This window comes from Vigna umbellata, chromosome 8 (genome assembly GCF_029865625.1).
Source record: "Vigna umbellata cultivar VRB3 chromosome 8, Vumbellata_1.0, whole genome shotgun sequence".
Taxonomy (NCBI): domain Eukaryota; kingdom Viridiplantae; phylum Streptophyta; class Magnoliopsida; order Fabales; family Fabaceae; genus Vigna; species Vigna umbellata.
In genome coordinates this window covers 17,404,673-17,423,431 of record NC_142172.1, presented here as the reverse complement: position 1 = coordinate 17,423,431, position 18,759 = coordinate 17,404,673, and the positions used below count along the sequence as shown (strand labels likewise).

The 18,759-nt window shown below is 35.6% G+C and overlaps 2 protein-coding genes across 5 annotated transcripts; both read right to left on the bottom strand.

The window, feature by feature from the left end:
• Nucleotides 1-4,966: 4,966 nt before the first annotated feature.
• On the bottom strand, nucleotides 4,967-8,266 carry LOC124833026 (putative pentatricopeptide repeat-containing protein At5g06400, mitochondrial). The gene has a single exon (XM_047307391.2). The coding sequence runs from the start codon at nucleotides 8,135-8,137 to the stop codon at nucleotides 5,030-5,032; it is 3,108 nt and encodes a 1,035-aa protein (XP_047163347.1). The 5' UTR covers nucleotides 8,138-8,266; the 3' UTR covers nucleotides 4,967-5,029.
• A 1,041-nt stretch (nucleotides 8,267-9,307) lies between these two features.
• LOC124833008 (E3 ubiquitin-protein ligase RHF2A-like) lies at nucleotides 9,308-14,267 on the bottom strand. 4 transcript variants are annotated; one of them, XM_088097484.1, is made up of 10 exons: nucleotides 14,143-14,267; nucleotides 13,968-14,052; nucleotides 12,803-12,937; nucleotides 12,643-12,689; nucleotides 11,375-11,437; nucleotides 11,193-11,292; nucleotides 10,731-11,089; nucleotides 10,538-10,642; nucleotides 10,097-10,455; nucleotides 9,308-9,704 (listed from the first exon to the last, which is right to left on the bottom strand). In XM_088097484.1, exons 2-9 carry the CDS (start codon nucleotides 13,971-13,973, stop codon nucleotides 10,149-10,151), a joined length of 1,122 nt encoding a protein of 373 aa, XP_087953610.1. In that variant the 5' UTR covers nucleotides 13,974-14,052; nucleotides 14,143-14,267; the 3' UTR covers nucleotides 9,308-9,704; nucleotides 10,097-10,148. The 4 variants fall into 4 exon arrangements, with proteins under 4 accessions (XP_087953610.1, XP_087953613.1, XP_087953612.1 ...); XM_088097487.1 differs by having other exon boundaries at nucleotides 10,193-10,455; XM_088097486.1 differs by having other exon boundaries at nucleotides 10,538-10,639.
• Nucleotides 14,268-18,759: the final 4,492 nt, after the last annotated feature.

The following is an 18,759-nucleotide window of genomic DNA, read 5'->3' as shown; positions in this document are numbered from 1 at the left end:
GATAATCAATAACTCTTATTTTCAAATATATATTATATATATATATATATATATATATATATATATATATATATATATATATATGTTGTATTTTAGTTAAATAATAGTTTTAAACAAATTAAACTAAAAACTTAAAATTAGAAAAAGAAGAGGAATACTTTAGATGAGAAAACCATAAGATACGTTTGGATAAAGAAAAATAAATCCACGTTTTATTTATAGTCTAGTTCTTCTTTATAATATTAAAATGAGTTCACTAAGATAATAAAGACTTAATATCTATTTTGATCCCTCGAACGAGGAAACTTGTTCGGAATGGTTCTATGTTTTAAAAAAAAGTTTAATTTCTGTAAAAAGCGGTTCAAGTTAGTCATTTTTGCTTACAGCGTTAAAAATCTACCGGTGCAGTTGCCCCTGGTCAAAACAAGATGAGGTGTCCACTTCTTATTGCATGACACTATTCTGGTGGCTTAAAGCTCACGGTGATGGCATGGTGGAGGACAAACATGGAGGTTGGCATAGTGTTGGCGATGGTGGCGGCTTGCGATGAAAGTGCGATTCTGGTTTGATGGAAAAGGAAATACTTTATTGAGTTTTAATTTCCTTTTTTTAATCAAACTATAATCATTATTCCTATTGTTTGCTTCCTGCTTGTATCATTCAACATGTGAAATCATTCTTTCAAGTAAAGAAAATACCACTTTTATAAGCCATTATCAACCACTGTAATAAGAGCTAAAGAACTATAAACCTTAAGCACGAATAAGGGAACAATGGATCAAAATTGATTACAGATATACAATTCGTAATCAATTAAAGAACTTCAAATTTGATTCATGCTATCTCACCCCTAGAAAGAAATCATTCTTATCTCGCCACAACCACTTTCCTCACCTCAGGGACGAAGTTGCACGAACCCTAATCTCTTTTCTTTTAACCCTCTATCAAAACATTGCCATGTAATCAATTTTTTTAAAATTTAAAATTTAGACGTCATTTAACCTCATTATGTCACACAATGACAAGAACTGGACAAGTCATTATGTTTTTGTGTAACATCCCAAAAATACAGTAGGACACCATATAATAGAATTGATTACATTTAACAGTAAAACAGTGCAGTCTTTACATAAAGATGCGAGGTTCAAAAATTCGAACGGCTTAAAGTACAAAATTTAAGATCGCCAGCGGTATCCCAAGGTTCTAATACTAACGGTTACACAACCCGCAACTGAACTTTCAAAAGCTAAATAGAAAAACTAAATATAACATGTCGAGCACTCTAGGGTTCGACCTTAACCTCTACTTCAACCAGATTGGCATCATCCAAAAATTCTTCTCAGCGCTTCCAGCAGCTCACTTCCATCTGCTCCCATCCACATGGATGATCATCGCAAGGACAAGACGGACGTACAATGACGATCGACAACGCAAGGAAAGAACACAGGGTAAGCTCATGTAATTAATCATTATTAAAGTATCAATTCAATCAAGTCAAACATACCAGAATGATTCAACATAAATGAAAAAACAAATATCCATCAACATTTCTAGACGGACCGTCCGGACTGTATGATCTGTGTAGCTATAGGCGTCCTCGCACCCGAGTGGTGAGTACCCGGGATATACCTAATCAGCTGCCACTCGAGGTTAGTCCGTTCTTACGTCGCCATGTTAACTTATGGACTAAGGACCTCCTGCCATTCCCACACATGAACTACTCCCCTCTACGTGAGGATGAGTGTCACGGAATATCCGGATGGACCAAGCCTGTCTTAGCTTTCCACAGTCATACTTTACCAAATTTTAACATTCAAATATATATAAGAGACGTTCCTCCATGAAACGCTCGTTCGACTTTCACAAACATTTATTCATCTCATATAATGTTCATCATTCCAAATAAAGTAATACCGACTACCAGATAGATGAACAACCTGTATTAACACGGTACTCGACACTGTCGGTCGACTCAGATGGATGATCTGTTATTCAAGGGAGTTCGACACTGTTGGTCGACACAGATGAATGATCTGTATTACAAGGGAGTTCGACACTGTTGGTCGACACAGATGAATGATCTGTATTACAAGGGGGTTCGACACTATCGGTCGACACAGATGAATGATCTGTATTACAAGGGAGTTCGACACTGTTGGTCGACACAGATGAATGATCTGTATTACAAGGGGGTTCGACACTGTCGGTCGACACAGATGAATGATCTGAATTACATGGATGCTCGACACTGTCAATCGACACAGATGAAGGATCTGTATTACAAGGATGTTCGACACTGTCGGTCGACACAGTTGAATGGTATGTATTACGAGGGTGCTCGTTACTGTCGATCGACACAGATGAATGGTATGTATTACGAGGGTGCTCGACACTGTCGATCGACACAGATGAATGGTATGTATTACGAGGTGCTCGACACTGTCGATCGACACAGATGAATGGTATGTATACGAGGGTGCTCGACACTGTCGATCGACACAGATGGATGATCTGTATTACAAAGATTTTTCAAGAAAAGGGTAAGAGCGCTTGGTGTAAGACCGAGCACTACTCAATACGATTACTATGTGTAAGAACGACACTGCTCGTTATGAGCTCTAAGTAAAAGACCTAACATATCTCATGCTCGACCAGAATCCTTCCCAAATGAAAGTATTCCAATTCAAAGAAGTTTACTAGAACACCAAACGGTCGAGAACCGTTTCATGTCGGACATACGTTATCATAGGGAAGTTGATATTCAAGTTTCACTTACATTCTCTCGTTTCCTAAGCATGTATATTTCGTATTCATACGTATCACCCATATCATACATTTCAACCAACATATATCATATTCATTCGGTACAGCAACGTTCGACCATGCATACTCAACCGACATACATCTCATACATTCAGTTCATATCATGTTTACATACGACATACAAGTATAAATTAAATTACTAAGCTTCCCTTACCTGGATAGCAGTGTACGTCAAATAGTATAACTTGGACTTGCCTAAATATGGCTTTCTACCCTCCACGATCTTTCTTACACTCTTCAACTAAGTCTAATCAAAAGAAACTCAGAGAACTCAGTTTTATACCCTTGCATGCAACTGAATCTAAATTTGCATGTAACAAGAAACGAGCGTCCATAGTCGAGCGACTTACCGGTTACAGAACTTGGATTTGTTTCGGTTCGGATTGAAGCTCACGGTGCCAGGAACGTTCCTACGGTTCTGAAACGTGATCGGAGAAGAAGGTGATGAGTTACAGTAGAGAGAAGGTGAAGGTTTCTAGAGAGAAGTTGGAAAACGAAAGGTTGGGTTCTGAGGAAGAAGATGAATGGTGCAGGTGAGTGGAAGAGTTTTTCGAAAAATCACTTTGTTTCTTCCAATTCCAGACGAACGAGCGTCTCGTTTTCGGACACCTGCACTCCATTCTGACTTCAGAACCTTCCAACGTGACAAGTGGCATGCGTGCATGCAATGCAAAGTGGGTTTTAATTACCCGGAGCAGTGACGTGGCGTGTGTATTAATGGTGATGCGACAGAGATTATCATTGCTAATTATCTAGGGTCTCACATTTGGCTTAGGGAGGCAACTACATCGTTAGATTTTTTTATGTTGTAAGCTAAAAGGATTAACTTGAATAATTTTTACAATGTATGACCACGTTGTGAACTTTTTTTAAAACGTATGACCACTTTGAACAAACGTCTTCCTTCGAGGGACCAAAATAGGTATTAAGCCTATAATAAATTATAAGTGTTGTTTTTTCTCTGTTTCATCTATTAGATGCACTAATAATGTTAAACACTTGAAAGTTTAATGTGTATTTTTTTTTCTTTTGGTTCAAATTCTTCTTAAACTTGTGAATTGACTGGTTTTACTTTCATATCTTACTAAGTTTTGGTTATAATTTATGCTAATAACTTAAATGTACAAAAGACCCAAATACACCATAGTTTTTTAAGTTAAACTTGACTATTAGAAGCAAAATCAAGATAGGATCAAGTCTAAGTGTTCTTGAATTGACTCAGTGTACAAGATTTGATCCCGATTCACATACATAGACCGGAATAAAAAAAGTCCACAAAACCAAAAAAAAAAAAACAGATTAAAAAAGTAAAGCTTTTTCTTAATAAAAGATGATAGCGTTCTAACACCCCCAAACCCATAAAGGGGAAAAAGTAAAGCTTCTACCATGCAGACAGAATGAGTCCAAACTTATAGTAGAACCACCACAAGAACAGAAAAAGAAAAAAAAATGGAAACCTGAAAACAAATAAAATTTCTTTGAGATCAAGGGTTTCTCTTCGTCAATAATCATGAACAGTTATCACGATACCAATATAAACAAACCAAAAATAGATTTTCACAGTTTATGGAGACATGTCTAGCTTTGAATAAAATTGGGTATCCTTCCAGAGAACTTGTACCAGTTTTGCCATTTGCGCTTCAAGGCTTTTGCAGTAAAATGTATCTTCATCAAAATTGATGATTTTAGTGATACATTATTTCTCTTGTTTTCTAACTTAGAAATGTTATTGATATATCTTGAGTTGCCCCTCCATATAGTTCTGCTTCTGATTCGTTTATTTTCATGTCATCTATGTACAGGTTGTAGTTAACATTTTGTCACATGCGGCATATCCTAAGCATTCACAATTCCTGATGAGCTGCACGCCACTGAGAACACTTACTATTTTCCTAACATTAGAGTGGATGACCTTGAAATTTTTGCTTATTTTATGCAATAAAGGAGTTTTGTGGTACAGATAACATCGTGGCAATGCATGTATGCATATTTGATGCAATTTGATGTTTATAGACAAGATGGCAAATAGTATTAGCCATATAGCGAGTGCTTCGATTCATAATGTGGCCATGCACTCGTTATTTTTCCTAGATAATTGTTACTTTCTTCGGGTTATATTCTTTCAATATGACGAGATTAGAAGTAAATTAAAATGAGAAACTACTATTGCATAAGTCCATCGATTTCCAAAGGTTATAAAAAGAAATCAAGTTACGACGAGCCTGCGTTTTCTTCTTAGTTCTGACTTTTGTTGCAATACAATGCGGGCTAAATAATTTTTACCTTCTCTGTTTAGCCCATGAGAAACCGTTCGAAAATTTATAGTACTTGGAACAATTCCACTGTCTAACATTTCAGAAATAAGTTGCATTGCTTCTTCAGACCTCCCAACCTTGCAAAGGCATGTGAGGAACATAGAATACGTTTTGAAATCAGGAAATGGTCCCTTTAGTTTCATAAGGTAGAAGATATTCCATGCATCAATGGGCCTACCCACGTTCATGTACCCACGTATAAGTGCAGAATATGTGACAATGTTTGGTTCATGACCTGACTGTTGCATCTCCTCAAAAGTCTCAATAGCTTTCTCTACTTGTTTCTCTTTAAAGAAATGAACCATCAGTGATGTATAAACATGGATGGTAGGTGCTATTCCCTTCCGTTTCATGGCATCCACCTTGGCCAATGCCTCTTCTAGTCGACCCTTACGTAATAGACCATGAACTATGCTTCCACAAGTTAGCTGCTCTAAACTAGACTTTTCTTCCCCAACCTCTTTAATTAATGCCAATGCTTCTTCCACTCTCCCAGCTCTACAAAGAGATCTGATAAACACGGAATAACCGAGAAGGGCTGTGTAGCCAAAATTCTGAAGAGAATCTGCACATCTTCTGGCCTCCAACACTCTACCAACTTCACATAAACAACCGAGGTAAGCTTCAATCAGTTCTTTGTCAGGGGTATATCCTGCACCAATCATCTCACTGTATGTTTCCAGAGCATCATCAACCTTCCTTCCTTTCCTCCCACAAAAGGCAATTATCAGATACTTGTATGTACTCCTATTGGGGCTATAACCATCAGCTTTCATCTCTTTGAAACAATTCATGGCCATCTCAGTCAGACCTGTTCGACCATAAAGCATTATCATGATTGTCCATGTTTCTGGTGTGATTGGATAACTATTTCTTCGCATTTCGAAGAACAAGCTGCGCATGTGCTTGAAATCTTTGCCACAGCCTGCAATTTTCATTGCCATGTTGTAAGATTCTAATGTGTGTTGATACCCAGATTGCTTTCCCACCCATGAAAAGAATTTTAGGACAGAGCCACCATGCATATTGCAACTTTGCAATATCTCTATAACAAGTTCTGGGGTGAAGCGAAATGTACTTCTCTCCAATTTTTCTTGGATTAAGGACCAATCTGTAGAGGATGAAAGTATCCTACAAATTTCATGAAAATCTGGCTCCGTGCAAGTTTTAAGGTTTCGGTGTGTAGAGGAATAGTCTATTTTTGACTTTGATAGGTCAACTTTAACATCCTTTTCCACCTTAATTTCCGAAGATACTTGTTTGTTTGACCCCTTGAACTTTTCAGAATCAAGTGTGTATGCTTTACGCATCTGCTGGATTTTCTCCATCATAGTAAGCTCCCCCTTTTCCTCCATGTATGTTATAACCCAACGGAATACAGTATCTTGAATTTTAATCTTTGAAGCCTGCATTTCGTGCAATACTTTGACAATGTCTTCTGTTCTTGAAACCCTGCAAAGCTTCTTAATGAATACTTCATAGGATTTCCGAGTGGGCCTGATGTCTTGGCACTCCATACAACTGAACATTTTCCATGCTTCAGATATACGATTTTGTGAAACGTGACCTGCAACCATAGCTGTTATTGCCACAATATCTGGCTTAATTCCTTTTCCCAGCATCTCATCATACATCACGCAAGCTTCTTCATATCTCCCCAACCTAAAGAGATGTTGTATCAGTTCGGTATATGCGGAAATAGTAGGCACACAACCAGATTCTTTCATACTTTGAAATACTTTGAGCGCCCTGTCAACATCATTTCTCCCTAAATACCCATTTATGATAATCCCATGGATCTTCTCATCAACCACATCCCTTCTCTTCATAATTTCAACAATATGTAAAGCATCTGTGATCCTATCTGCCTTACACAGTCCTCTAACCAAGTTCTCATAATTTTCAGGTTCAAGATCTAAATCTTTACTTTTGAGGTCCCGAATCAATTCCAAAGCCTCTTCAATCCTCCCAGTAATGCAAAAGTTCTTCAGCATACAGCTATGAACACGGTTTTCTGGCATCACAGACAACCGTATCATGTCATTTCCAAGTAATCTAACAGCTGCCGCATCTCCCGATCTTGCCATGCACTTCATGATTGTCTCATACAACCTCACATCACACACCATATCCTTCCTGACCATGTCAGTATAGAACTCCATAGCAATGTCTCCCTTCTCAGCACTGCAAAGTGAACAGATAATTGCGCTATATGAAACAGCATCCGGTTCACAGCCACACCTTTTCATATTTTCAAAGGCCAACAATGCTTCACTAATTTTCCTTGCCTTACCATAGTGGGTGACAAGAATGGTCCATGTCTTAATATCCTTTTGGATTCCACACTCATCCATTTCTTCCACCAGTCTCTTCACCAACCCAAATTCCTTAGCTTCTCCAGCAATGTACAACATGATATTATATGTCTGCGTCGTGTGATAGTACCCATCCTTGAGCTTCAGCCAATTGAAAACCCTCAAAGCCAGTAGTGGTACCGTGAAGCACCTCTTCAACACCATGTCAAAAACCTCACTGTTCAACCCATAACTTAGATTCTCTAACCTCTCCTCCACAGAAGTGGAACTGTTTTCCCCTCTAACGATTTCAGTAATCTCATCCACAATCCGGCTTAGATCTTCCTTACCCATATTTCCCACCTGAGCATCTTCCAAAGAGCCAACATTCTGTGCGGAATTTTGACAAACACCTTTGGTGCAAGCTGATTGGTCCATGGAACCAACTTCAGACTGGGGAGTTTCTAAAGGAAACAAAGACCCAGATGGGGATTGGTCTGGGAACACGGTTTCTGCACCTAGAATCTGGGTGATCTCGTTGAAAAGTGCACGAGAAGCATCAATATCTGAAGGAATGTTGGTGTTGGAAAGTTGTTGCTTTGTTTCTCTACGAGGGCGTGAAAGTTTTGCAGTGTTGGAAAGATTCAAAACGTGAGATCGTGAGAGAAGGGGATTCAGGAATCGAAGCTTAGTTAATGATTTCATGGGAAACTTCAAAACAATGTTGTCACCTAAACGACCGACTGATCATTGCTTAATATACTTCAACTGCATAAACAAAAAAATGCAGCTGCAAATTTCAAACAAAACAATGCTTCAGCTCTTTGCAAATAATGAATTTAAGGAAAAATATGGTCTTAGATCTTTTAAATAGATCAATTAGTCATTCAACTTTTGTAAATATTTGAAGTTATTCATTATTCGTGGTAGATGATTTTTTACTGCGATGCAACAGAATTTAATTGTTTTCTATTATTTGAGAGCTAATTCATTGATATGAAAGTATAAGATGGAAATTAAGTTTGTTAACTAAAAATGTCTTTTCACTAATTAAACTATAATTTATCTTAATTCATTTTTAAAGGTTATCTAAATTCATTAGAACACTATTATTGGTGAAGAAAGTTATAACATAATTCGAAAACTAAACGAGGATAACAAATTAGAGGCTCAAATTGCTTAAGTTCTCAATACCATGTAATATTATACCAAAGTTAAAAATAAAAATCTTAACCTAAAAAAAAAATTAACAATAATATTAATATTAAAATAGTTAAATATGTTTCCGTCCTTTATCTATAAATAAAAATAAAAATTAATCTTTTAATTAAAACAGTTTAAAACGTTAAAACAAAATTTAACTAAAAAAATTAAATTCACGTATTTTTAAAATTAAAAAAATAAATTAACTAAAATTTTAAAAAAACTATCTCTAATTTTTACTAAAATTAAAAAATCAAAAACATATTTAACCCAAAATAATAATATAATGATAAGAAGTGTCTAGTTAATATTAATTAAAAAATAACATGAACACCAATTAAAAAATTTACTTATGGTAATCTTATTATTATTATTGTTGTAAAAAAATAACTCAACTAGCATGAGCGAAAGAAAATAGTTTTTGTAGTGTTTATCTTTGATAGGTGTTGCTAACTTCGATTTATGTAAAAAAAAAAATCATGTTTCACATTAATTAAAACAAAACTCTTTTTTTCAAAGAAAACACTAATTAAATTAAGAAATAATATTGACCAAAAAAAACCCTGATATTGACCAAAACTTAAGAACTAAACAAAATAAGCAGTGCATTTTGTTGATCAAAAGATTTAAAATAAAAGGTGATAAATATCAACATTCCAGAATGGCCACAACTTTAGAACAGCAATCACCAGATTTTACTTTTAATTCATTAACAGTATGATAGGTTGAAGTTTTCACCAACGTGAATTTCAAAACAAAGCTTTGAGCTTAAAGTAGCAGAAACACCAAGAATTCAGGTTGCCATCTTGATATCTATTTTTCCCTTGACTCCAAAAAGTAATTTGAAGGACATATTTGAACATATATGATAATATACCTAAGATTGGAGAAATCTCATAACACTTTCTCCCTTGGTTTATACCTTAAACACTTACTTCCTACAGTTCCCCGCATATAATATATTTACATAAAAGCATAAACTTTTGCTTCAGATCCTATTTTCTTACTCAGCCAATAACTTCCATCACCATATATTCCTCACCATGTCATATCTGAGCAAGTGCTTTGCCTGAAAAAAAAAAATACAAAAAACACTCACTTGAGAAATGATATCTGATACATACAAAAACACAACCATTAGTGTAAAAAGTACTGTCTTTCAATCATTAATCACCATGAATGAACTAGTTAACTTCTACCAAAAAACTATCTTGAAGTTATAGTAATGATCATTTTCAATTGGTTGATCAACTTTTAATATACTGACATCAGTGTATTTTGTAGGCTTGGCAGAAAGACAATTAAACAAACTTAGTACAGAATCTGGACTCTGTAAAATATTTGACACAGATAGTTGACAGAAATTATTAACCTCTAAAACTTAGTCAACAAATGGATGAAATCTCCATTGATTCTGTTGTGTTGTGAGGCAAAAAAGTGTAAACTAAGATCAAGGCTCACCTTCAAACATGATATGCTGAGCAAAGATGCATGCACAGAAGTAAACTAGAGCTCACTTTGAATCTGGGGAAACAGAAAAAGTAGCAGAAGTATTACTGCCAGGAAAAGAGTTCTCTCCGTGAACTTCCGCATTGTTTTGGTTGTTGCTGGTCTCTGCGATGGAATGATTTGATACAGAAGTGCCTGCAGCGCTCTTATTTTCTCTTGCTGTTTCGAGGCGCTCAATCAATCGGGACACACTAGCAATTTTGGCATTCAATTCTCTCCTAACTTCAGAACCAAGTTCTGACACAGAAGAATTAGGAGAGAACAGCCTCTCCTTCCATCCCCTTGTGCCCTTTGAAATTGATTCTTTGTATCTTTGCCATAAGAAAAATCATTGGATGAGTCAACCTAACAACATATAGAATTTGCAAACACATGGTTTTGGTGAAACTGTACCTCATGGATACTGCATTAAATTTGGAAAGGAGAGAATCTGAGAATGATTGTTCTGATGGCTCTGGTTCATCATGGCTTGCAGGCAAGGAATGAGAGGCAAAGCTTCTACAAACACGTAAATATACAATGTATAACTTCACATGATCGCACACCAATAATGACCACAAGAAAATAAATATTAAGGTCTAACTACCCATCATTAGAGTGAACTCCTTGAAGATTTGTTGTTGCGACTGTAGAGCCAGAAGTAAAAGAAGAACTCCGAGTTTGTAATAGGGGCATCTGCTGTGGTGATGATTGTTGTGTTCCATCAAATATAAGAGGAGAAGATGGATTTCCTGCAGGAATTGCAGCTGGTTCATTTCCCGCTCCAGTAGCTGATGGAGGTGCTCTAGGATGAGTTGAGTACACTAAGGAGTGTGCATTGCCATGACCAGATGACCTAGTTCGTTGACTTTCCCTCCGACCAAGATGGTGTGCTCTCCTCATTGATGCTGCAGCAGCTAAATGTCGAAGGATTCGCTCTTCAATATCAGACTCACGCATTGGTAACTGCACAAGTAAGAAAATTTCTAGCATGTATAGATGGTGGAAACAAGATGTGCTAACAGTTAAGACGTAGGACAACAAAATGAAAATTCACAGATACACTGACCTGCTGAAATTCAAGCTGCGAAAGATGAAAAATTGAAGCATTTCTGGATGGGATATCCCTCAAGCTCCTCTCCTGCTCTACTGCCTCGAGCAGTTCTTGACTGTCATGGTTCATAGAGTTGTAAGAATATGATCATGAAATGAATTATACAGTAGGCCACAGGAAGAAAAATCCTTAACAACCTGGTAGCATCCTTCAAGCTGATAGCTTGCCAACACATAGGGCATTGAGAACTTCTCTGACACCTGCATACAAACAACACATAGGGCATTTTGTTTTATTTAGAGCTGCTAGTGCTGTAAACTTTGTTGGGAGTTAGCACTTTGTCTAAAAATTAAGGTTAAAGTTTTGGCAAAATCCCACCTACTCCGACTCTAAGGTTGACACCATAATGCATAGGAATTCCTGATATTTGTACTATATGGAAAATTCTAAAGAATTTAAATCCATGAATTCCCAAATTATAGAATGTGTCGAAAAGGAGTAAGAATATTTGTGCGATTAATAGTCAGACCAATATTCTGAAAACTGAACCAATCATTGAACTAAAACGAGAAGCAATTCACAGTTAAGAAATTCAACTGGAGTCAACACAATTTGTTTTCAAGATATGTAGACTTTCATATCACCAAATGAGTGAGAATATATAGGTGCATTCTTCAGTAATTAAAAAATAACACATCTGAAAATTTCTGAGTCATACATTGATGATGAATAATTAAATCTTTTCAAACTTCTCAAGGAATGTCTTTTCTAGCATAAATATATTGAATATATTTACTATATTGCAGCATCAGTTAAAGCTCTTATGACAACACGATTGTTACACCACCTTGTGACCTAGCAATGAAATTTATTGTTCTGTTTCCAAATGTCAACCCTCACACCAAGAAGCCTCAGCCTACAGTTCGGATACCTTGGTAGTCTCTTTATCCCTTAAAAATTCAATTTGGTGATGATGTAGCAACATCACAAACTGTCATCATGTGACAATGAAACAGAAGCTCGTAACACCACACCAATTCAACAGATAATGTCAGCCGTCAGGAACAGTTCAATTCTGATTGAATTGTAGCATACAGGTGAGTAAGAATTAGACTAGAAAAATGGGCAGTCCATTGATTTTCCAGTCAAAATAGACAATATAATCAAGTGCAAAGAGAACTTGTCGTGATCACATTTGTGGGCCAATTATCCCTTCCCATGCCCAGTTTTTGGCCCCCTTGCCCCATCCCCCACCCAGGTCTTTCAGAAATACAATTTATACAAATGACTCCGAGTTCTAACTTTTCATGAGTGAAAACTTGTTAATGCTGAAAACTAGAAGCAATTTTAATATTAAGGAACCAAAATGACAAGCATAATATATTTCTCTATGAGAATATAGAGCTTAAAATTAAATTAAACAGCTACGTTTTATGAAAAACACATGAAAAATATTAAAATGTACCATTCAAGAATGCACTGCAGATGGAAGTCATGCTTGCAATTAGTGACCTGGAAAGAAAGACAGGGGAAATAAGTAAACAAATGCTTTTCAAATAAAGCCATCTTTGCTCATAATTCTATTTGTGAAAATAATAAAAGAAAGCACAAAAGCTGCACATTACAGTTGCAGGATCACTTTTGCTAAAATTCTCAAGGCATATGCTACAAGAATCATCACATGCTTCTTGAATCCCCCCTTCCACAAAGGCTGCTGCTGATGTCAAATGGGTTTCAGTCTTGCCTCCCATTTCCGGAACCTGTATATTTCAGAGTTCTCAGAGTCAAGATGAAATATATTTGAGTCACTATAAACAATCTCAATAAGTAAACATAAAATCCAGGTTACTCCCCAATATCTATAAATCCAAGGATAGATAAACAAGGAAATGATGCAGTGATAATACTAGCCTAATCCCTCGCTCTGAATTGTAGCAACCACAACCCTCAGCACAAATTATAAAAACCTTACAGTAGAAAGTTACCAAAGAATTCCCTTGCACATACTTTTTAAACTAAAAGCAAAACAACAAGAACAAAAACATCACACATATTATTAAGAAGGTTTTTGATTGTTGTCGTTGATGCAATTTCCTCACAATCCTTGATGTTGTGGAAAACTGAGAGCGAGACCCTAAAGTTCTTTATGTTGCAGCCACAATTGCAATTTCATGTGCAGAAGGTTTTAGAAAATGGTTGGTAACAACAATTTTGTCCAGTACATCTATGTATCTGGGCTTGTCACAACTGCAAATGCGGCTGAATTTGTCTGCAATTTCCCTCAATGTCAAAGAATCACGATGAAACCACGACCACAATTTAAAACCTTGGTCTTTATTATCAACCATGAAAATAAACGCAGTTGTCATCGGCCCTATGCACCCAAATAAGCTTTAGGAATTCTTCGAGAAAAAGACTTCCACAGATTGAGCAAATAACTTCAAACAATAATCAGTTTTCCCTCTCCCAACTATCAAATACCTATCCTTCCGGAACATGTTCGATCATGTTTTGCCAGCAATAAATGGATGCACATTTGATTAACTTCCATAATTATCAAAATTAAAAGTAAAAGAATCAGGTGAGATCACAACAAAATCCAAGAACAGAAAAAGAAACAGAAACATTTTCCAATAACATATCAAAGCAAAGGATCACCAAAAGGGGGTAAATCCAACCAACCACAGATTAAAAAGCACCAATCTTTACAACTGATATTGCACAAGGAATCACGAAAGAGAAAAAAAGACACTAAATTTGATCAAAACATGGCAAGATTCAATCAATTACCTCCATCGAGAATAGGCAAAGGCCCAGAAAAGAAAAAGGGCCCAAGAAACGGAGGAAAGACGCCCAGAGAACAGAGGATGAAACCCTGAAATCAGAAAACAGAGAATGCAAGAGATTGTGATTAGGTGATGAAGAAAAAACGAAGGGAAAGAAAAGGATGACAGTTACCGTTTACCTTGTTGGATGTTTGGTGGGTCTGTGGATTTGTCTACCAAAACAATTATGCGTGTTTTGGGAAAAAGACCCTACACCTTATGAATAAAAGGCTCACTTTTTCAGGCTTTCTCGGCCTCACAATAGTGTCTGATTCTACCGTTTTTATTTTCTTGTTTTTATGGTTTTTCTGTCACTTCACTTCTCTCTAACAAAGTTTTCGGATTAAATTCAATTATTTTATAGTTGATTTTAATTCACAATTCATATTTAAACCAATAAATAGTTGTTTCTATTTTTTTTTCCATAATTTGTTAATCAGATTTTAAAGGTCAGAATTAATTGAGTGGTTATTCAAACATATACTTAAAAAGCCATTTTTTTAATGTACACTCGTGGCCGAACGGCCTTACAGAGACAAGAAATTTAAAAATGAACAACATAAGCAAACTCCAACCGAACGGTTTACAAAAGGGCTATACCGAACGGTCCTACAAAAGAAGAAGGAAAAGATGATCGAATGATCATCTTAAAACTAACCTAATATACTGACTGAACGGTTCTATGGTTCGGTCTTAACTTCTACCTCGACTAAGTTTTCTTCTTCCAACGCTTCTTCCGGCAGCTCGTCTCCTTCTGCTCACATCCACATGGATTGCAACAGAAAGACAACCGAACGTACAAAACAGACAAGACAAAAAACATAGGGTAAGCTTATGCAATTTAATTCATGTATCAACATATATTTCACACGATTCAACCAAACAAGATAATTCATTAACTCTTTCATGCAAAGCCTAATACTAGACTCTGACTGTCCGGACTGTATGAATTTTGTGTAGCTATGACGTTCGTGCACCCGGATGATGTAGTAACTGGGATACCCTCAACAGCTGCCACCCGAGGTTAGTCCTATCTGTCCAAATTAACCATAAGGACTAGGACCTCATGCCATTCCCACACATGACTTATCCTCCTCTACGTGAGGACGAGTAATCACGGAACATCAGGATGAACCGCCAGCTTAGCATGCCCACATTCATACTTTACCAAATTCCAATATCCATTCATGAGATATTCTTCCCCGGAATACTCGTTCATAATCATACTCATTTCATCTACATCATATTCCATCATCTTTCATTTTCAACTTCAATTTTAACGAAGATCCCTTAGGATACCAAATACCGAACGTAAAACTTTAACCCTTAACGAGACCGAACACTTGGACTGAGATGGAGAGGTTTCCAGTTCCAGAACAGATCAAAACCGAGAGAGAATTACCATCGGGATCGGAAGAGACCGAGTTCAATAATATTTCTCAAGATTAAAAGGATTGAACGTTATTTACAAAGTGAGTCAATTTGATGAACTAACCCATGAGCGTTTAGACTGAACACCTTAAAACCTAAAACAAGTACTAAGACTCTAGGTCGAAACCAATGGAAACAGACACTATAAGACATTCAAATAATAGTACTTAAAAGAATCATATGAAGAAACCAAACGCTTATAAATACTTAGCTTATTTATAAATTTATCCTAAAGAAAACCGAATGCTAGTCGAAGACCGAGCATGGTAGAGAGTGAACACCATAGAGTTTGGACGAACGCTAGTTTCATCAAGGTAGATTATAGAAAAGAGAAGGAGCGCTTGGTGTAAGACCCAGCACTAAATAGTACGAGCGCTTGGTGAAAGACCTAGCACTAAATCGTACGAACGCTTTATGAAAGACCTAATGAGTAAATAGTACGATCGCTTGGTGAAAGACCTATGAGTAAATAGTACGATCGCTTGATGAACGACCTAGCACTAACTCGTACGAATGCTTGGTAGATATAAGATATTATTTAATTAATGTTCGAGAACGAACGAACATACTACTACATATAGACATACTTAAATTTATATCAAAATGCCAAGGAAAGAATATCCTTGGTGGAACGCCTGTACACAATTTGTACTAGACGAAGACGCTCGTTCTCAACATAAATTCCTTCCAAATGAAAGAATCCAGTTCTAAACGAGTCCCCGAGAAAAACCGAATGGTCAAAGACCATTCAGTAACGAACATACGTTATCATAGGGAATTTCATACTTAGAATTATTTATCTCAACTCATTTCTCAACATTTATCTTCATAATTTCATACATTCATATCATAGTAAATACTTCATACTTCATACAATCAAAACATAGCAACAATCATATTTTAATTCAGAACTCAACGAACGTACATGCAATCCAAGCAACATACAAATTAAGTTATATAAGCTTCCCTTACCTCTGAGCGTGACCGCACGTTCACAGGCAGAATACAGTTCACACCACAACAAGTCCTTCTACCCTCAACGCTCAACAACTTTCCAAACTAAACCAAGTAAAATCAAAATACTATCAGAACCTCTGTTTTTAGAAGAACGATCAACTCATGAAACCAGAACTTGGTTTGCATGTAAAGAAAACCGCACGGCTGAGTGAAGAGAAGAACTTACCAGCTCAAAACTCGAAACCGATCGGTTCAAACTACAGCTCTTGACACCGAAGGAGTAGAAATGGTGCCTGAGTGATGATCGGAGGAAGAAACGATGAGGCTTTCTTAGAGAGAAGATGAAGGAGATGTAGAGAGAAGGAGGAGATTTCAGAATTCTGGGGAAGAAGGGCATGCAGAGAGTGGCGTGAAGTTTGAAAACTTAGAGTTTTTCTTCCAACGTCAAAATGAACGTCCACTCAGCTGCTAACACTTGCTTTCCACCATCTGAGTGTCGAACCCCCCTCTTGATACATGTAATCCACTACGTTGGCACATGCGTTTATTTTACTAGTTCTGACAGTTAGTCAATTGTTAATATAAAATCTTAACGTACTTGTCAGAATGACGTATCTTAAAGTTAATCATGAAATTTATTATTAAATATATGAATAAATGACATTACCATCACTGATACATATGTAATATATATTAGGCTTAATACCCTATTTTGTCCCCAGTTTCGCTCGACAATGTCAAATTAGTCCATCCTTTAAAAAGTGCGTCAATTACGTCCTTACTTAATAAAATTTATATCAATGAAATCTCTTCTGTTAAATCCGTACAAACGACGTTAATAGAAGAGAGAGAGAAATAATTAAAGCCGTTTGTACGGATTTAATGGAAGGGATTTCATTGATATAAATTTTATTAAGTAAGGATGTAATGAAAGCACTTTTTAAAGGATGGACTAATTTGACATTGTCAAGCGAAACTGGGGACAAAATAGGGTATTAAGCCTACATATTAATATTTGTATCATTAATGAAGGGATTATTTCTTTTATGTACTTAATTTTTTTATTTTATTTTTAGGCAATTATTTTTTAAACTATTATTAACTTGATAATGTAAAATTGACATGAAAATATATATAATAGTATTAATATAAAAATATAGCTTAACTAAGTTTTAAATCACTTATAAATTTAGATATTTTTAATTATATTATTAATAATTTTTTAGTTTATGAAATGTTAAAAAAAAGTATATTTTTCAATTAGTCTTCTTTTTTTTTAACATTTTCCGTATTTGAATAATATCATTTATATTTTGTCATCTTATCTTATTCATATATCTTTTTTTATGAACATGAGTTTTGTAATTGATATAAAATAATATTAGATAAAATAATAAATAAATTTTATTAAAAATATATTGAATAATAATAGATAATGACATGAAATATATTAAAAGTAATGTAATATCCCAAAATATAGCATTTAACTATATAATAATCATATGATTTAATAAGATAAATCTGTTGTAGATAGTATTATAAAGTGGAATTTCCAGTCATCCAAAAATAATTATAAAATTAAATTTTATATACAACCGAGTTAACCAAAACTATTTACAAAATTAATCTAAAGAAAACTAAACGACAACATCTTTTCCATCAAGTACCTGCTCCAAGGGAACCTCATCACACTCTACTCACACCCATAAGATGATCATAACAAAGAAAAGAACACAACAACATACAAACACAAGCACAAATAAAAGGGTTAGCTAGTTTACAATTAAAGAATGATATATATATATATATATATATATATATATATATATATATATATATATATATATATATATAAACTCAGTTAAACATGTTACATACAACAAACATATCACTACACAGTCATCAAACACTTTATGTATGACACTTATTATGAATGGACTATTCGAACTTAGAATGAATGTCAAGCTATGGTGGGTTGTGCACTCGTGGTGGCTTCTACTGCTTTACAAAGTTATTGTCAATGGGTTTCACCTTACCACACTCACAAGGTTAGTCTGTTCCACGCCTTGGATCATATTGAAAGCACCCAAGACTAAGATCTCCTGCTACTCTCACCATATGTGTCAATCTTCTCTACTTGAGAATGAAAAACCATTAGAGTGTCAAGATAATCCCCAAGACTAAGCTCCTTACATTCATACTAATGATACTTGAAACCAACACCAAGAAGTTCCTCCTTGGAACTCATTTATATACCTTTGAAACCATTACGATCACTTCACATTCACATAGTATACCAATACATGAAACTATTGATCATACATTAAAGAATTAGAAACACACTTACAAGTCATCGGAAATCACACAAT